Source organism: Antechinus flavipes, chromosome 3 (genome assembly GCF_016432865.1).
Source record: "Antechinus flavipes isolate AdamAnt ecotype Samford, QLD, Australia chromosome 3, AdamAnt_v2, whole genome shotgun sequence".
NCBI lineage: Eukaryota > Metazoa > Chordata > Mammalia > Dasyuromorphia > Dasyuridae > Antechinus > Antechinus flavipes.
In genome coordinates this window covers 57,622,832-57,644,657 of record NC_067400.1, presented here as the reverse complement: position 1 = coordinate 57,644,657, position 21,826 = coordinate 57,622,832, and the positions used below count along the sequence as shown (strand labels likewise).

Genomic DNA, 21,826 nt, shown 5'->3' with positions numbered 1-21,826 from the left:
CACATTTTGTCATTGCTATGATTTGTCAAATATATTTCTCAACAATCATATTCAAAAGGTAAGAGATGGGAAATAGAGAGACAATAGGAGGCAATTACAGTTTTAAATTTGAGGTGCTAAAAAAACCCGAATCAGAGCAGTTGCTATGGAAACAAACAGAAAGGAACTAATACAAATGACATTATAGAGAAAGAATTGGCTGAAATTAGTGATTGAATTGATATGGAAAGTGGAAGGAGGTAAAATTACAGCTAAATTTTAGTTTTCAAGTCTCAGAGACCAAGAAAATAATAGCAACATTAATGTGAGGAAAAGGAGTAGATGTACTAGTCTGGATGAGAGGTGTGAGTAAAAGGCTATATCAAAAAAAAAAATCTTATCCAATTCTTTTGCTTTATAGTTCATGGAGCACTCTGGTCTTACTTAAAAACTATAACCATGAATCTCCACTGTTGGGTTTATTTTGTACTTACTAGCCCCAGGACACAATTAGTTCAAAGAAAAGGCATTTCACATAGTATAGTAACAGATATAAGTAGCAATTGAAACTTTCTCCCTTTCACCTCCCAACTGCTCTCCTCACTTTCAGTTTGGCTCACTCTTAAAACACACATCTACAATGAGTAGAATAGATATAATAGGTGAAACACATGCAAACCTTTATCCACATTTATGGAGGGATTACTTATGCCTCTGATGCTATTGGGTTGTTAATATTTGGCAATATTTCTGTTACTTCTACTAGTTCTATTCCAGCTAGATTTGCCCAGTTTGCCATGAGTTGCCCTACTAGATTCATAATGATTGCTGAGTATTGACAAATTTATTTTTGGGTGTTTCCATTGTCAAATTTGTCTCCATTACCAGGGACTGAGCTTCAAGTAGAGTTCTTATCTGAGGAGCTAGTCCTGCCTAACATGGGAAGGATTAAACTTTGCCATTAAACTTATCTTAAAGTACTTGCTATGTCAGACACTTTGCTATGTGTTGGAGATATAAAGACAAAATGAAGCGGTCTTTGCCCTCAAGGGTTTACATCCTATCCAAATAATCAAACTCTTCATGAAATACCCCTTCATCACTCAGCCAGAAATCATTTCCCTCTCTCCTAAATATTCATAGCATTCATCACCTGAATGCATTTATTAATCACTTATTATTTGATCTGGATTGGATTTCTCCAAATTCAACAGTATTTCCATTCTAGATGTTGCTTTTTTTTTCTTTTACAAGAACATCCTTGGTTTGCTGAGTGAGAATTATAATAATACACTTGCATTGATGTGTATATGTATATATATGTATATATATATACATGTTCATCAAACATGTGTACATACACAATGTGTTTACAAACATATGTACATGCATATATCCTCTTAAGAGGTTCAGAGACATGATATGACTTTCCCAAAGCCGCATATCTACTACAGTCTAGCCATCTGTCCTCTCCTATATCTCACTTTGTAGGAAATTCCCAGTATTAAAAATTTCATCTTTGATGCAGTTCTTTAATTCTATTGTAATTTAGAGTCTTAGGTTCTCAGAGTGCACCCTAAGACACTAGCTTTACTATTATGCTGATTTCTTGTATTGAAGTGAGCAAAGATAGTTTAAAAAATCACTGTCTGGGAGCTTTCTAAGGGTGCTAAAAAGTTAATGACTTGTTAGTGAGCACAGTGAATTAGCCCTCTAAAACACAATGCCATCCCTCTTAGAATTCATTTACTTTCTTACATTGTTAAGCCATACTTTTAAGTAGAAAAGATACAAGCAAATGGAGTTTCCATAAGCATTTGGACCAAGGAGACTGGGAAAGTTTTATTTAATATGGAACATTGATACAGAGGTAGTTGATGGAAATAAGTTTTCCAAGGGAAAATAAAATGTGTAGTTTATTACTTAGCTCTAAAATGCAGATAATAATACTGTTGCCTTTCTAGGAATAGTATAAGGACAGTCTTTTATACATTTAAAATATTGTTCATATTAGTCTCCATTATCACACACAAAAGATCACATTTGATCTTTATAATATTGTGCTAAGGCAGCAAAGTGAGGTTTTATCCCCAGTTTATAAGAAAAAATATTCAGGAGATGAGAGTTCAGTCAACTTGTCCAAAATCTCATTAGTGGTAGCGAAAGAATTAAAATCCACTTCTTATAATTCTTATTTACCTCAATGTATTTTCTACGACATTCTGTTATTTCTCTATAGAAAAAAAGTGAGGTAAGGGGAAAATTAGAAAAGCACAGTAGCATATAAGCCACAAGAAGGGAGAATTTAAAGGAGGAAATGTACCTGTCAGATGGAAAATAGTCTGATTTTTTTTCTGCTAAATTGTAATAACTAGATTGTTATCAGCTGCTAATTATTTTTAAAAAAGAAAAAGAAAAGGAAAAATTAAACCAAAACAACAAACCTCAGGATACTCATATATCATACAGATGATTTGTTTATTCAGATAATATTGGCCAAGGCTAGCCTCTTTAAAAGGATAATTATTGACTCTTTGGAAAAAATTCCAAACTACAGTAGAAATATCTGGAGATTGCTAAAAAAAAAAAGTATACATATTTTATTTGGCTTTTGTTGTTTTCAAGAGAAAAAAAAATTATGCTGAGCATGCTCAAACTCTAAATTGTTTCTAAAACTAACATGAAATAATTAGTTTAACCTGCCTAATCCTATAAGTAACACTATCAAGGAGATCAAAACCTATGTGAAAATGAATATCATTATAATTCATTCAAAAGAAAATAAATATTCTACAAGCCATTGGGCTTTCTATGTAGATAACTAATAACAAAAGAATTTGGGAGTTAGTGTAATATTTTAAATTGGTTTTTAAGAAGCTATATTTGATGAATTGTAGTTTCATTTCAAGATAATTGAATGAAGGAGCAGAAAAAGCTCATGGCGAGCATTGGAGAAGTCAGAAGACTAAATTTCTAGGATTAGGTTCACCATTTACTAGTTCAGTGACTTTGGACAAGTTAATTAACCTTTTGAATCTGTGTTTCTACCCACAAATCATTACACTAAATGGTATTATTATAATACCACTTATCTCATTTACCTCTCTACCCAAAAGGAAGATTGTGGATATATAATGAAGTTCTCTATGGGGGGTTGAGGGTGCTGGGGATGACCTAATCTCTGGAAAATGCTAAACTAATGTTAAGTGGGAGGCCTGGGGCAATTTTGCAAAGAATCAACCCAGTGCTGCTACAGAAGGAAGTATCACTCTTGAGTGGCTGAGAGAATGCTGAGAATAATTCTGTCAGCACAGGTGATTTCTTTCAGATTGTTGCAGAGAGGGCCTTCACAGGAGCTTTAAGGATGTTTTTGAGAGAGAGAAATGTACTAGAACTCTCAGAGCCATAGATTAGTTGAGAGCAGGACCATCTTTTTTTGATCTCAATGATGTGTAACTCTTGAGATTATGAAGAAAGGACCTTCCCTGGGTGAGGTGCTCTCTCATGGTTTGAGTTGGATTTTATTGATTATTGGTTATTCTTCAATATATTCTAATCTATAGAACTTTTCTAACTTCTATTTTGTTTGGATAGATAAGTTTACTTGATATTAGGTAATTGGGCATTTGTATTTTTTTGTGTAATTATCATTTGGTGGTAAGGGGCTAAACTGGTCAGTTTAAGCTAATGGTTACCCCCTCCTTGAAGAGCAATTAAGGAAGTTGCTTTCCTTTTCAATTCCTAAACATTTTATTTTGAGACATTTGAAGGTGGCACAATATGTTGAATACCTCTCTAAGAGAAAGGAAAGATCACTTAGCCTCTGGTCCTGGGCTCTTCTTGTTATAACTACCTGGTGTTGCAGACATGGCCCTCTTCCAATTTTCTGCAAAAGTGGACCAGACCTAAGAGAAAATCTACTCATTCTAACCATATCCATCCATCCATCCATCCATCCATCCATCCATCCATCCATCCATCCATCCGTAATATTTGTTGCATGTATATTTTAGATAATCTTCCTACATATGACTTATATAAGGTGTTATATTTATATTTTAAGCCACCTTTGGCTTTCAAAAGAATATTTAGAAAAGGAACATTCTATTAATATCTTATTATAATATTTTTTCTATTTTGAGATCATCAAAGATAACTAAAATGTAGGAAAGTTAATGTTTAAAAGATTAAGATATCTGAACAGTTTTCAGTCTTACCACCTGCAATCAAGATAATAATGGTATCTAGAAAAAAAAATCAGTGAAATATTTCAATGATATTCAGATGTCAGAAAATATGTTAAAGTTATTTGAGTTGAGTTTTTGCAGTTCATAAAAAGTTGCCTTTCCTTTTCAAATTGTTTTATATATATGTATATATAATATATATTTTGATCTGTCTTCAGTCTTGATCTCTCTCTTTAGCTTCAGTTTATTATTTCCAAGAACTTGTTATATGTTATGTCCATACCTCAAAAACAACATGTCTAAAATCTGGTATGATGAAAAAGCAATAGACTTTAAATTCAAATTCTTATTCTGACAGTAGTGGTAAAAACTTGGGAACTTAACTTGTTATCATAGTTTTTAACCTCTGTAAAACAGAATGATATTGTGTATACACCATGTACTTCACATAGTAGTTGTGAGAAAAGTGGTTTTGTAATCATAAACCTCTGGATTTGGATTTCTTAACCTATGGTCCAGAGATTCTAATAATACATGGGCAGATTTTATGGGATCTGTGAACTTACAAGGAAAAAAAATAAATCTTTCTTTCAATCTAATTGTTTTCCTTTGTAATACATTGTATTTTATTTTATGCATTTAAAGATATTTTAAGAACATATCCATAGGTTTTACCAGGCTGCTGTAGGGATTCATGACAAAAATAGATTAATATTAACATTTTTATAACACTATGTACTGTACTAAGTAATTTGCAAAAATGATCTTGTTCAACCTTCACAATAACACTGGAGAGGTAGATGTTATTATTATCCCATTTCGTAATTGAGGAAACTGAAGCAAATAATGATTTACCTGAAATTATAGATCTCAGGTCTTCCCGACTTCAAGCCCAGCATCTAGCCATTGCGCTACCTTCTTGTCTATAATAAAATAGACTGAGAACCTCTTCTATAGATAAATAAGTTACTATGAGTCTTTCTAAAATCTGCCCTTTCTCCAAACTTGTTTTTTTTTCTCAATGATGTTACTGCTCTTTTAGTCACTAATGCTCAAAGCTTCTAAATTATCTTCACCTCTTCCTTTTCTCTATTTTCCCATTCTCCACTGTGTAATCAATTGCCAGGTATAGAAAAGATTTGACCTTAGATATTTCTTGCTTTTGTCTCTTACTTACCACTTAGTGAAATCATTCTAATTCAGGTGCCTCCTGCCTACATAATTATAATTGTTTTTTCTGTTTCTAATTTCTCTCCTTTCCAATCCATCCTTTGTGCTGAATATAAAAATAATCTTTATTGTGACTATTTCATTCCCTTGCTCCAAATCCTTTAGTGACTCCCCATTATCTAGTGAATAAAATACCAACTTCTTAAAATAGAATTCACTGCTCTCCACTATCTGGCCCCAACTACTCTGCTAGAATTAGCTCATGGTACTCTCATTTGCTTGGGTAGAACCAATATGGATAGATCATTGATCTCATACTGCCCCCTACTGCTTCCGTACATTTGCACATGGCCTTTCCTAATGCCTGGAATAGACTCCCTGCCCAGGTGGTGGAATAGATGGATAGTGATGTCTTAGAGTTAGGAAAACCTAAGTTCAAAATTGAACTCAATAATTTTTAGCTATTATAATAATAATTATAACCTACCTTACAGGGTTATTATAGAGATAAAGTGGAATAACATTTATAAAGTGCTTTGTAAACCCTAGAACAGCATATATATCCTGACTATTGTTATGATTGTTTTTGTTATTACTAATATCATTCATTGAAATCCTCCGTTTTCAAGACCAAGATCATGTATTCCTCTTCCACGATATCTTGTTTCTTCCATCTTCCTCCAACTGAAAGAATGATTTATCTCCCCTTTGAATCTTTCAGCTTACTATATTAGACCATTCCTATACCATAATCATTTACATATATTATTTTCCTATGTCCCATTAGACTAGCAAGTGATTAGATTTGGGAGAAAGGAGGAAAAGGAGAAGGAAGATTCTAGCATTCTTCCAAATTTACAAACATGGGTAATTGGAAAGAAAAAAGGATCCTCCCCAAATTAGGGAAATTCAAGGCTTTTTGAGGGACGGTAATTAATTCTGTTTCAAACATATTTAGTATGAAGTATTTATGGGATGGTCATTTTGAGATATCCAGAAAGCAGTGGGTGAGGCAAAAATGTGGGAAGAATTCCAAGTATGGCACCTCTTTCCACCAGTGAAGATTGTCATTGTGCTTAGGGAATTTTATGAGGGCTTAGATAAATGAAATGACTTATTATTCATGGACATTCAGAAATGGGAATTGCATCCAGATTTCTATAACTCAAAGGCTAACTCTCCATCCATTATCCACTGTTATCCTTTGTTAAAAAGTCTAAAATTCCACCTAGTCTGTCTGGCCTTAATCAACAAACTCATTATGAGAAATTTCACTTGATAACTTTCCAGTCTCATTCTGTAATGATGCACTTTGTAAGCTAATGACACCTCCAGTGTGAGAATGATTCAGACATGAACATATTCCTTATAACAAAACACATTGCAGCTTCAAAGCAAGAAAAGAATATAAAAATGGAACTTCTTGGAATTCAAGTTGTCCTTGTTAAAATTTACAACAGAGTAAGAACAGCTGTAGAGGTCTTTTCTCTTAACATACACTGTAAGTGTATACACTTCAAAAGTAATTTTTTAAAAAAGGCCAGTGCAGGGAGCAGCTAGGTAGCACAGTGGATAGAGCATTAGCTCTGAATCAGGAGGACCTGAGTTCAAATCTGGTCTCTGACACTTAACATGTCCTAGCTGTGTGACCCTGGGCAAGTCACTTAACCCCAATTGCCTCAGGGGAAAAAAGGCCATGAGTAAGAAAACGTATTTTGGTAATGTTTGTGGCATCTTAGTGCTTTGCATATTCTAGGCAATCTCACTTTTTCTGTATTAACATAAAAGTTGTTGCATTATATGGTATCAGATTGATCAGTAGCATGGCTATCAGTAGACAGGACATAGAACTGGAAGTCAAGAAGATGTGGGTCAAAATGCCATTTCAGATTCTCACTTGCTCAGTGATTCTGGGTAAATTACTAAGGCCCTCCATCCTCTATTGTTTTTTATTCCTAAAATAAGAAGGTTGAACTTAATGACTTCTAAGATCTTTTCTAGATCTAAATTGAGGATTTTCTGATTTTTTAATACTGCAATGAGATTATGGGGACCAATTCAGGCCTTTCAACGGAAAATAGAGAAGTACAGCAAAGAAGAGAGCTATTATATACAAAAAGGTCCTTTGTAGGGTCACAAAGTCTTTTGCCTAGGTCCTTAGGCTTGACTTTCTCTCCTACTCTCAGTAATCCTCATGCCTAAGTGATTAAAAGAAGTCTAAGTCCAATAACAGTTTGCAATAAAATCTATGTCATCAAAAGAATTATGATTTTATATTTATCTATGCATGGAAACCAACATCCAATAAAATATGAAATATCAAAATTAAATTAATGTTAAAAGAGAAACCTATAACTTTTTGATTTTTCTGGTATAAGAAAGTGAAACAGCAAAGATATATTTCATCTTCTTTGTGAATTTAACATATGCTTTGTGCCCCATACTTCAATCTACTCTATCTACATAACTTCACAGAACACTATGCAGCTAAATTAAAAAGGGTTTCACTTGCCAGAACAAACTTGAAATGCATATGAAAAGGTGAGCATTAAACTTTCTAGTTCAATGTCTATAAAATAGAGCTTTCTTTTACCTATTGCTAAGTGATTTTTTTTTTAAACTTATAGCCGAATAGTCTCTTTTGTGGCCAACAATAGAAAAATACTTTCTACCTCCATTAGGTTCTTTATTGTTCTTTCCATATGGAAATTTGGCATCTCCTTTAAAATGCAATTATCTTCTACTTTTGCTGGATTGCTTTGTAACACTTAATTAATTCTCTCCCTTTAAAGTTCAGCATTATTGCCTTCTGGAGGAATTCCAGATTTTGAAATGAGAACTATCCAGAAAAATACCAGGCTTAAAATACTTAAGAAACCTGAATTCAATGTCTATAATTTCACCTCCTTCTGGAATTATTCTTGTGATAATATCCAGTTCAACAGATAATCAAATAAATGACTTGGCTTGCTGGTCTAAGTAGTTTCTCAGTCAATAAACATTCACGAAACACTTTTTATGTGTTGGGCACTAAGATAAGCATTAAGACAAAAATGGTATTGCACTCAATGAACTCATATTTTAATGAGGGAAACAATATGTAAATACATAAGTACAATACAAGGTCCTAGGTAGAATGGGTAATAAGTGGTCAATCCAGGTTTTAAACTCAAGTTCTTTGCCTTCATACACATTGTTCTTTCCAAGTAGCATGAAAAGTCTACTGTGTAATAGGCACTATTCTGAGTCCTGGAGCTACTGAGACCAAAATGAAACAGTTCTCATCCAAAGGGAGTATACATTCTATCAGGGGAAACAAATGTATAGTAATACATACATACATACATACATACATATATATATATATATATACATATACACACACACACATATAATATATAAAAAATACAGTGTAGATGGAGAATAATCTCCAAGAGAAATGTACTAGCTAGTCAAAGCACTGGAGTAGGCTTTCTAAAGTTGGTAGGATTTGAGGCAGTTTCTGAAGGAAGCCAAGCAAATTAAGAATAAAGGTGAGGAGAATAAAGATTCCAGATATGAAGTCAGGCAGTGCAAAGATCAAGACGTGGGAGATCAAACATTAAATATGAAGAATAGCAAATATGTTAGAGTAGCCAGATTATAGTGTATATATAAGGAAATTAAGTATAAAAATTCTTGAAAAGTAATGTAGGACCAGGTTATGAAGAGTTTGGATGTCAAATGGAAGATTCTATATTGATTCTCAAGACAATAGTGAACCACTGATGTTTATTGAGTAGAGGAATGGATTGGAGTTGGGGAAGACTTGACAGCACTAGGGAAGTTTGAAAGAAAGTTAGAATTAGGGGAAAGGACAATGAGATCTGGTTTGGATATAAGTTTGAGATGTTATAGGATATATAATTTAAGATTTTCAAAAGGTAATCGACCATTAGATTGTGAGATTCTTGAAGACTCTTTTATATCTCTAGTGTTTATTAGAGAGCTTCAGACATAAGAGACACTTAATAAATGCTCATTGACTAAATGACTGGGACTGTGGCTCAGAAGAGAGAATAAACTGGATTTAGAATTGGGAATAATCCGCAGAAAAAAGTAATATATATGGAAAAGAAGAGATGATCTGAGAAATAGTGTTGGGGATATTCATGATTAGTGGACATGCAATGCATGAAGAAGCAATAAAGGGCAAGGCAGATAGAAAGTTAAAAACTTAAAGAGGAGGGAATGGCCAAGAGGAAATGATCAATAGTATCAAATACTGAAGAGGATTACCACTGAGAAGAGGCTATTAGATTCATCAATTAAAAGATCATTAGTAACTTTAGAGAAAGCAGAAGGATGAACATGTAAGCAACTGGATGCTAAAACCAGAGAAACTTTCTGGGGCGGGGTAGGGCTAGGACTGATGTCTCGTAGAACAACAATACACAATCTAAGGATGATTCCCAGATGAAATCCTCATCATTACCAAATTCAAGAAGGCATATAACCGATTGAATTCCCAAGTCAGAACTCTCCTGAACCATCATGATTGTGGATTTGGAAGGATTTCATTTAAAAACACAATTATATATATAAAGATAAGAATTTATTGGAATGCAAATGGGTACAGGTGGATGCACAGATGGGTACATTGTATTCTCTTGTTTCTTGATATGCATATAGTATCAATGATATAAGCTAAGTACCAGAACAATAGAATCAGATGTAAATATTATACTATGTAATCAAACTTAATTTTCAAATACCAAAAAATTTAAGATCATAAGACTTTAGATTTAGAAATGACTTTAGAGGTTCTCTCTCTGAACCTCAGTTTCTTTATATGTAAAATATGATGAAAAAGGTTATGACACTAGATGACCTCTTGAATTCTAATCTAGTTTCAAATTTATATATCATGAACTGGTCTAATTCTTTCACTTTAATGAGGAGGGAATTGAAACCCAGAAAGGCTAAATGGCTTTTCCAAAGCCATCTCACGACAGAGCCATGATTCCAGTCCATAATGCTGAATCCAAATCCAACCATCTTTTTTACTGCCCAAAACAAATATTCACATCCTCCTTTCTATTTGGATAAATTACATTCTAGGAAGTGATTCTCTTCTGAATAGTCTTTAATGTAAAAAGAACTAACAAATGGACTATTCCCAGAACCCTAAAAAGAGTGAAATGTTGGCAATTTCGAAGAAATTGGAAGGGAGCTGACTATTGAGCTTCTATTCATAGGCTACTTAGCTTTGGCCAGAACAACCTAACATTGGGCAGACACAGCCAGCTTTTTCACTCTGAGACACTTTTCATATGCATGCCAATCTTATGGGTACCATAGCATCTTAGAAGAATAAATGGGAGACATGAGACATAATATAATATCTCTTCAGGAGGAAGTCAATCCTGGTTAGAACTCAGTGTACCAGAATAATCACCCTCATTATAGCACTATCCAAAGAAACCACTTAACTGCAATTAGGTTCTGGTAAATAGAAGTCTTGTACTTTTAAAATATTCAAGTAGAGCATTTGGACCCTTTGATTTCTAGCAGGGATTTCTAAGAGTGGTTTTTGGTTTTGTTTTTTATTTGCAATCTATTAGAATATTATTATTGCTTTTAATGATTCCCTTTCTACCAACAAAAGACTCTTCCTTCCTTCTTTTCCAGCCAACTTAAATTCCTTATAGCTAATAAGCAGGTAGGAGGAAATTTTCACCATCTCTGTGGGCTTGCATGCTGTATGCTTGACATCTCAGAAATGTTGTTTTCTGGGCAAAGTGTGCCTTAGTTGCTGCCTCTCTGAGGGAAAAGCTACTCAGAGGGAAACAAAGAGTGATGCAATTATCCGGGGGATTTCTGAGCACCTAGATAGCCAATCAAGATAATTTATGCAAAAATAGCCTACAAATGAGCTCTCAATGTTGATCTGAGCTCCTGAGATGGCTGTAACATTCTGCTCTGCACTGGGCAAACAGTCCTGAATGGAGCTGAACACAGAATTCTGAGATGAATAGCTCCGAATATATAGGACCAAGACTGCTTCTGTAGAATAATGACTAAAGTGATCACAAACCTCCAATCATTTCAAACTTACAGAGCTCTTATAGTATTATAAACTATATCCTTTTTTTGAAAGCAAAGGTGGTCTAACTCTTGGGGGGTCACAGGAGGAAAGCAGAAATGTGAACCTTCTTCAATGGTATTAGGACTTCCCTAAATAAGTGGGTGAGAAAAAGAAAAAGAGTTCTGAATTAATAGGGAGTGTTTTGGTTCCAACACAGACATCAGGAGAGTGACTTTGATTGTTCTACTCAATGGAGAAGAAGGTATTTAGAGTGAGGGAAACCTGTAAAACAAAGCTAACAGGTATCATCACCTACTTTTTTTCTTAGAGATAATTGGAGTTAAGTGATTTGCCTAAGATCACATAGCTTGCAATTTGAGGATGGATTTGAACTCAGATCTCCAGACTCCAGGGCCGATGCTCTATCCACTACTCCATCATAACTGCCTCCATCATATACTTCTAATGTGGTCATAGTGTCTAAAGTATATGGATACTTGGATTGAGGGACCAAGAGAGACAAACAAATTCCATACAACATGTCTTCTTCTCTGCCTTTTCATTGACCATCCTTTATGCCTGAAATGGACTTCTTCCTCTTCTTCAATTTAATGGAACCCTTAGTTTCTTTAAGGACTCATCTTCTACATGAAATTGTCCCTTCAGGTGCTAGGATATCTCCTCCCACAGCCATTCTGTATTTATTTAGCATATTCTTGAATGGATAGCTATATTTATATGTGATTGTATTTGTATTTGTATTTGTGGGCACATTTATAATTTGTTCAATTATTTTTCAGTTGTGTCTGATTCTTCATGATCCCATTTGGCGTTTTCTTGGCAAAGGTACTGGAATGATTTATCTTTTTTTTTTCTCTTGCTCATTTTACAGATGAGAAAACTAAGGCAACCAGAGTGAAGGGACTTGGCTAGGTTCACACAACTATTAAGTGGCTGGATTTGAGCTCAGGAGGATAAGCCTCTATCCACTGTGCCATCTAGCTGCCCCTGCACATATGTATATGTACATATATAAATATATGTCTATATCTATACATGAATGCATGTACACATGTAATTTTTCTGAAATAAAATAATAGCAATAAGTAAACTATATCCATATATATTCAACTGAATATAGTGCATGTATACATATATATTTATAGATTATACATGTGTATACACACACATACATACATATATACCTATATATACATACATTTTTTTGGGTAAATCCAGAAAGGACTGTGATATAAAAGTAAAAGAGGTCAATAAAAGAGAAAACCATTATTAAGTAAACACTATTGAAATAGGAAAGCTGAAGCAAGTAGAAGAAATGTAACCATAGGAATTACAAATTAACTTTTTTTTTTACAAGTAAAATGTCAAAGAAAGAAAATAACTTGGACTCACCTGCACAACACCTGTACAAGAATCCAAAAAGATGCAGCCTTTAGGTTCTTTGGATATTTTCTCATCTTTGTAAAAGTTCATAATGTAGGAGTTATCTGGCAACTGAGTCAGCTGAAAGTAACGCTTTTTGAATGACTAAAATAAGCCAAAAAGAAAAAAAAAGAGTTGTTTGGGTGAATTACAAAACCTTTTATTTTTTTCATAGAAATTAGAATATTTAAAAATGTCTTTAGATCACTTCAGTTCTCAGACACTGTTCTGGAGAAAACAAAATCCTCTTTAATATCATCATACTTCTTGATAACTAAAATACAAACAGGGATAGGAATATAGCCTTTTACAAACAATATCATCTCTGCTGTGACTTCAGGTGGGATTGCCCTTAAAGATAAGTCCAGCAAACCTGGAGAATAATGGATGCTTACCCGGACAGTGATGCTATTGTTGACTGTGCTGTTAAAATTCCCCTTGTAAAGCCATCCAGATTTGAAGACGCCTGGTCCTCCTGTTCCTCCACCTCCCTTGGAAGATGAGTGGGATGTGGTGTCCTATACAAAAGATATTAATAAGAACATGATGGATTCTTTTGTGAATGGGAGATAAAAGATGAATTCATGATCTGGGATTTCATTAACCTACTACCCTCATAGGGTGCAACTTGTTGATGGCTTAATAAATAAATTAGAGATAGCTGCTTGAGCCAGAGATATTGTAAAGACTCACACAGTTCGCAAATATCAGAAAACAGTATTTGAATCCAGATCATTCTGGCTCCAGGTCTAGAGTCTAGCTATTGTAACACATTATTTCTGATACTGAAGCCATCTAACTTAAAAATGGTTGAAACAGTCCCAAACTATTCTATTTCTAAGACTAATGGGCCTAATGATGTGGTCATTGAAAATGAAGAATACCAAAAAACACTCCAGGACATTGTTATTGGTATATTACAAGTATTTCACCTTAAACAGTTACTTACTTCATCCTTATCGGCATCTTCATGATCAACTTCAAAAGAATGGGAAGGCAGTTTCTCTGGTCTGAATTCTGTTCTGAAATAAAGATAATAAAAATATAATGATAATGTAATAATAAAACAAAACCAATGTAATAGAACTTCCTTCTCTCTATCTTCTTCCTCCCATTAAATTCTAAACTCCTGGGAGGTGATAATCTTTCTTTTTCTACTTGTATCTCCAGTGCTGAGAGCAATATCCAGCACATAGTAGGTGCTTATTAAATATTATCTTTGGACTGATTACAGATTAGTTGTGAGACCTGCCTCAGTGATGAGAGTTTCTAAAATGAAAGTTCACTATATGAACAAAACCACAGTTCTCAGCCAGAATAAAACACATCTTTTAAAGAAAGGTCCTTGGATGAATAAATAAATGAATATATTATACATTACAGATTTGTATTTTATTGTATTTATTTTCATAGTCCTGTATATTTAATTTTACACATTTAAATATATTATTCTGAGAAGAAACAAACTTTACGAGACAGAAAAACATGTTAAGAAACCCTAGTTTACATAAAGGAAAGACTTAAAAAGGTGGCCTTTTTATTTGTCCCATTTAATGTTGCTATCCTCACTTTATGAAACGTAAATTTTGAATGGATGCAATGTCATACCTAAGGCCAGAGGTTAACATTTTGAACAGAGGTATTGTCATTGAATACCAATCCTTTGCTCAGACCACTAGGCTGTGCTGCTCCCCTAATTAAGATTTCACAATCAGAGTTATTCTGAAGCTGCCCAATAGTTCCCAAAGATTCTGTTTGAGCTAGGGTATCTAGAAAATTTCCTTAGTAGGACCCTTAATAATCATGGTATTATCACTCATCCTAATACACCTAGTTTTGCAAAATGGAAAACTGATTCCAAGGGGCACTTTTTAATAACTGTGTGTATGACTTCTGTAACAACCCATTAGAAGGAAGCAAAAAAAAAAATGAACGAAGCATGTAAACATTTCTAAAAAGACATTTGGCCTTAGAAATAAAAAGACTTCATACATAGATTTCTCTTTTCCATCAAGATATTTGATGTCATCAAGACAGAACCACAGACTTTCATCTAGAATTTAGAAACCAGAAAAAAATTCCATTTTTACTCACAAAATTTTCACTCAGTCATAAAATGTTTTTGATAGTTCAGGTTACCAAAAAAAAAAAAAAATGGATGAAAGGGATGCTTCATAAATCAGTGCAAAAACAAGAATACTTTATATTTCGTATGATTGAGCCTTCACTAAATGGACTTTTTGGATGTGATTTTTAAAAAATGTATTCTGATATACCCATTTTACATAGATGCATATTAATAATAATCTCAGAGCTCTGAGATTTGCAAAACAACATACTTTGTTCGAGACTGAGGTCAAATGAATAAGATAAGTGCTATGAATATTATTATTATTATTATTTTACAGGTGATGAGACTAAGTCTCAGATTGGTTTTGTGATCTACACATGTGGTTATCCTAACTCAAAGTTCAGTGCTCCATCCATGAAGCAATTTTGTAAAGGATTAATTGACTTCTCAAACCCTCAAAGTATTCCATTTCACTGAATGGAAAGAGAGAGCAGTGCCATATTCTCTTAACTCCTGCTAAAAAAACTTTTCTTTGTTGAAGGTGGGTAAGGATGGAGATATTGGAATAGCACAAGGAGAATTAAATGGTCAGAGGTCATAAACAGGGGTCATAGATTGAGATAGTCAGTTACATTAGTATTTGTACTTCAAAAACCAGGTAAGGCTTGCCTCTAAAGACAAGGGCAAAGAAAAATGTGGGCTAAAAAACCCAACCATCACTAATCATTTTTTGGGCCATAGGGACCCTTTTTATAATTCTGGCAGGGGGTGAGAAGATGTACTGCTGAAGCCTGGGGACATAGCAATTCTTAGACTCCATTCCCTATCATTTTACAGATGAGGAAACAGAGGCCCAAAGATATAGTTGGCTATCTCAGTAGACAGTGTTGTTGGACCTGGACTCAGGTGTTATTGTAAAGATCAAAGGAGACAATATTTTTAAAGGGCTTAATGTAATGCCTCATACAAACTAGGAGCTATAGGAAGGCTTATCCCCTTCCTTTCTGCTTTTAGAGTAGTTTACTCCCTCCCCCCCCCCACACACATACATGGAGGGGTATGTAACAGAGGTGGGGAAAACTTGGGTTTTTGAGATCTGATAATCTAAATCTAAATATAGGACTCTTTTCAGGATGTCACTTAGTCTGGTCAGATCACCCTACAGACATCAGAATTGGGAGCTGCTTTTCATTAAGTCATTCAACAAGTATTTACTAGGCAAAGGTTTAAAGAATAAATGAGCTAAGTAGAGAGGAAATAGAAGCAAGGAGTATAGACTGCATTTTCCAGTAGATCAATTTGGATTTTTTTCTTTATTTTAGTAATGAGGAGGTCAAGAAAAGAGGGTGAAGGTAATGGAAGAGCCCCACAGAAAAGAGATAAAAAAAATGAAGAAATGAAAATACTGGAATCCCCTCAAAAACTCCTCCTCCCAAAAAAATTTCCCCTTTTATCATAATTTTGCTAAAGACTTGGACTAGCTATTTTTATTTTCCAGTGGTCTCTTCCATAATTATAACTTCTGATTCCCAGGAATGATTGCTTTCCAGGGACTGTAAACTAGCTCTTTCCCTCTGTTTCCATTAGCTGTGGGGAAGGCAGGAAGCAGGGCCCTCTGAAATAACATTAGCATATCCACTAGGGAAGGCTGTGCCTGACCTATGGCACTTTGAGAAATGAGAAATCAAAGTAGGCTTTTATGAGAGTCTGGGAGGAGGGAGGCCATTGTGGACACATGGAAAGATCACTGGACTTAGAGTTGGAAGAAATGGATTCAAATCTGCTTCTGTTATCATCTGTATGACTCTTGGGGAAGTCATCTGCCATCTCAGAGCCTCAGTTTCTTTATCTATAAAATAAACATATTGATACCAGATGATCTCTAGCACTAGAATATGATTCTTTGCTATTGTCTTGTCAGGGAATTTTCACAGGAATGTTAAACTTACATAAATCCAGGAGGAGAATATAGTTTAGAAAGGGCTGTGAATGAGAGAACTAAATTCAAATCACAGGTAAAATTTTATATGAACCCTAGAGGATAGAGGTATGAAAAAAACAGGTTAGATAGGTGGTGTAATGGATAGAGCACTGGGTCTGAGTCAGGAAAATCTGAGTTCAAATTTGGCCTCAGACACTTACTAGCTGTGTGATCCTGGGCAAGTCATTTAAGCCTTTTTACCTCAGTTTCCCCATCTGTAAAATGAGCTGGAGAAAGAAATAGCAAACCATTTCAATATTCTTGCCAAGAAAACCACAAATGTGGGTCATGAAGAGTTGGATGTGATAGCAAAATGACTAAATAACAATGGAAAAAAAGCAAATGTTTTGAATCCAGAGAATCTGAGTTTAAATATAGCCTCTACCATTTATTACCTTTCTGAATTTGGGCAAGGTATTTTGACCTCTCTGGGTTTTAGGTACTTTATCTGTAAATTGAGAAAATCAGCTAGTTGACCTTGATGGTCTTTTTTTTGGCTTGGATTCCTATGATCTTAAATATCTGATGAGCCACAAAAATTGAAGCGCCATATGCTTCATGTAAAGGAGGTAAAAAGATTCCAGAACCAGGAATACATTGTACACAATAATAGCAAGAATGTGTGATGATCAACTATGAAAGACTTGGGTTTTCTCAGTGATTCAATGACCCAAAGAAATCCCAATAGATTTTGAACAGAAAATGCTATGTACATCCAGAAACAGAACTAAGGAGCCTGATTGTAAATCAACACATGCTATGTTCACTTCTTTTTTCTGTTTTTTTTTTTTTAATCTTTCCCATGGTTTTTCCATTTTGCTCTGGTTTTGCTCTCCCAACACGATTCATAAAGCAATGTGTATTAAAAATAAATAAATTTACTAGGGAAAAAAGATTACAAGGTCTTCTGAATGATGCAGAAGCCAGTGTAAATCAGAAGATAACTACTTTGTAAACTGCTAATAATTATAGGACTTGAAATATTTGTACAATGATAACTCTGAAGAAAGTAAAGATTAGAAAATGATAAAGAAAGATCTATGATACTACATGATCAAATTTTGATTAATCATAGGAAAATTCAGAAGAAAAAGACTAAATAACAATGAAAAAAAGTAAAAGTTTTGAATTCAGGGGATCTCAGTTTATGAGATGTGGCTTTTAAGAGATGAACATGAACCAGTTGTGAGAAACTGAGTGTACCATTGCGATTCATTTTTCTGGGAGTTTTGGTAAAGAATCTTTTTTTTTTTTTTTTGAAGTGATTGTATTTGGAGACTTATGTTAGACTGACGCTATTTTCCCTAGAAATACTTAGAAGAGAGGTGCTAAGTTTTTCTTTTCTCTCTTTTTTCCAAGGTTGTAACTAAAAGTCAAAAGGAGGTTTTTTTCCCACTGGAAAAAACTGCTAAACAGACCAACTGTTTCACTCTTCTGTTAAATTGTTGGGAGGTCATATGCTATTCAAATGTTATACAACTGTGTCATAATGTTCCTGAAAAATCTGTTGGTATTCATGCTGGTGACAGTGCTGACTTGATATTGTACATTGCATAGCTGAATATTGGGATTGTGAAGGAGTTAAAATGTGGCTTCTTCTTGGGACATGATTTCCATGGGGAACTATTACTTTGGGAGGTATCTATTCACATCGATGGTATAGATTTCATACAGGCATTATGTTATGGTGACCACACAGTGGGGAAATTCTATTATGAGCTAAATAATAAAAGGGATGAAATGAAGGAATGGAAGAGGGAGGGAAGTCACATTATGTAAACTGTCTGAAACAAGAGCACATTCTATCATTCTCAAAGAGAAACCCTCAAATGGGATTATTTGGGACTTATTTAGCAACCTCCTACTATAGAACTGGAACTAGTGAGAAAGACAAGGGCCTTCTTGGTGAGCAGAGTGACTGAGGATGAATGAGATGAGGCGTATTTTAGTAGGGTAAATATTGCCTGCATTATCTCGTGTTCATAATTTAATTGTATCATCTTTAGCTGCACAGGATGAAGTAGTAGTTAGGAATGGAATGCAGATTGTCTCCCTATTGATATTAACATGATATATACATTTAGATTACTTTTCAGGGCTACAAGGAGGCAAACCCATTCAACAAATGATGACTTTTTTTGAGTTCTATGGAAGATAAATAAAAGAAATTAAGGAAAGACACTGAGAACCCATTTCTGGTGTCTTAATGATAGAGATTGGACCTTTAATTTCAGTTATATAGGGAATTCCTAGGTAGATGGTTTTAGAGACTTGTCTATCACCTAGTTTCTTAAACTGTGACTTGTGACCCCATAACTGAATGTGGTGGCTGATTTATTATCATCAAATGTTTGATTAGCATACTTATTTGATATACTTGGGGTTATATAAAAACTTCTCCGATGAAAAGGGATCACAAGTGGAAAAAATTTAAGAAGTCCTGGTCTACAACACAGAGGTTATGTGTTAGGGATACAGATGTAAGCAAAATTACAGAGAGAGTCCCTACTCTCAAAGAGCTTACATTTTAATGGTGGGAGAAGAAATCAAAATGAAAGGAGGGGGAATAGGTGGGGAAGGGGAGAAGGGACGCACAAAGGGGCATGGTAGAAAATTCTGGAGAATCAGAAATGGAGCCTAGAGAAGAATGAAGATATGGCAGTCATAAGCACTTTCCTTAAATATATGGAGGTTCTATTGTTCACCCTAACAGCAATATTATATGATGATCAACTTAGCTCTTTTCATAATACAGTGATCCAAGACAATTCCAAAGGACATAACGAAAACTGCTGTCTATCCCCAGAGAAAGAGTTGATAAATTATGAATACAAATCAAAGTCTTTTTAAAAAACTTTCCTTATTTTTACTGTTATTTTAAAATCTATTTTCATTCAGAACATGATTAATATAGAAATCTATTTTACATTACTGCACATGCATAACATATCAAATTGCTTGCCTTCTCAGTGACAGAAAGGGGAAGAAGGGAGATAATTTGGAACTTAAAAATTTAAAAAAAATGAATGTTAAAGATTGTTTTAATATGTAGTTGAGGAGAAAATAAAGTACTAGATAAATAACTTTAAAAAGAAAGGGGACAAAAAGGTAGAGTTTTGGGAGGAACAAGATACCCAGAGGAATGGGCCAAAGTTTCAGGATGAACTTCCAGGGTGAGGACTGGTCACTATGCAGTAATGAAGACACTTAAGACAATCAGGTTTGGAATCTGTAAAAGAATGAGTGCCTAAAAATGAAATTTCTTGAGAATGGACAATTTATTAGTATAGCATTCAGAAAACCTTTGTACAGTTCTGCAATCCCCTTTAATATAAGGAGGAAAAAAATCTCTGGTCCTGTTATGCTGTTATATCCCTCTTCCTGAAGAAAAGGCTGCTTCGGATGATGGCAGTTATAAGAGATATAGAAAGGATGAAACAAATAGATAGTTTTAAATTGACCAAGTGGCCAAGGGATTAGTTAGTCAAGTTCAAGGACATACAGCAAATAGGGCATCTTGAATATTTAGATTTTATATTCCTAGTAAGGATATTTGGAGGAAGCTATGTGGTGCAGTGAATAGAGCACTGAGCTTGGAATCAAAAAGACTTATTTTCATGAGTTCAAATGTAGCCTCACACACTTAACTCCATTTGCCTCAGTTTCCTCATCTATAAATAAGTTGGAGAAGGAAATGGCAGATGACTCCAGTACTTTTGCCAATAAAACCCCAAATGAGGTCACAGAGAACTGGAAAAGATTGAACAACATCAACAAAGAAAATCTGAAATGAGAATGGCAGATAGAGGGGAAATTAATAAGCAAGACCAGTTCCAAGGGCCAGATTATAAAGAAGCCTATGCCACAAAAAAAAGTTAAGAACTCTTGACCTACCGGGTAACTCCAGAGAAATTTGATTTTTTAGTGCTTGGGGAATATAAGACCGAAAGAGGAAGAAACTTAGTCTGAGAATTCCTATGCATGAATATAATGTGCAATGTGCTAGAGGAAGAATGTATATAACTTGTTTCAATGACCTTTCTGAGAATGTTATTATAATTTTCATTAATAAAATAATAACTAGCATTTCTTTAATTATAAGATGTTTTATAAATATTATTTCATTTTATCCTCACAACAACTGGTGGAAGTAGTTGCTATTATTATCCCCATTTTACAGATAAGGAAATTGAACCAGACAGGGATTAAGTGATTTGCCTAAGTATCTGAGGTAGAATTTAAGTTGATTATAGGTCCAGAATTCTATCCATTGAACTATTTAAGTTGTTGGTATTGGAAAACTGCTCATTCAAAGATGCCTTATTCCCAAAGCTCTGTGTATTGAAAACCAGGGAATACAATTTTGATTTAGAAATGACTAGAATTAAGTATCAAGAAGAAGGAAATGGCAAACAACACTAGTATCTTTACTAAGTCCCAATGACAGTATGGTTCATGGGTTCATGAAAACTTGGACATAATTGAACAACAATAAAACATGTAAAGCAAAAAGCAGATAAACAGTAGAAAAGTTTGGGAGGCCTCCCTCAGTGTGGTGTCTCTTAAAATGTTTGTGTCAATGTCCTATAACTGGTACTTATCATGAAAAACAATTTTTAAAAATTCAGCTGATGTAAAAAAAAATATAACATCAACGAGAAAAGCATCAAAGCTAGAGAAAGACAGCAACTCAAGGACATGTTGGCCTTTCCTTACTTGTCATGGATGCTCAATTCATGATTGACTATTGATGAAAGGTAGAATCCATTTTATTATCTGTCAGAGCATGAGTCAGTGGGTTGCTATTTATCCATACTTGAAACTGAGCCCTATATGCTCAGAATTAGAATTTTTGGGTCAAGATCCACTTCAAAATCAAACACTGTGCAAGGGAAAATAAATCTCACTGTGGTCTAAAGAACACGTTT

At 34.3% G+C, this 21,826-nt stretch overlaps 1 protein-coding gene across 1 annotated transcript in view; it reads right to left on the bottom strand.

Moving 5' to 3' along the window:
• DOCK10 (dedicator of cytokinesis 10) overlaps nt 1-21,826 on the bottom strand; it is a 212,379-nt gene that overhangs the window by 130,008 nt on the left and 60,545 nt on the right. Inside the window, exons 5-7 of the mRNA XM_051983445.1 lie at nt 13,796-13,868; nt 13,242-13,364; nt 12,817-12,951 (exon numbers count right to left, since the gene is read on the bottom strand). Coding sequence (XP_051839405.1) covers nt 12,817-12,951; nt 13,242-13,364; nt 13,796-13,868 — 331 coding nt within the window. The remainder of the gene's footprint in view (nt 1-12,816; nt 12,952-13,241; nt 13,365-13,795; nt 13,869-21,826) is intronic.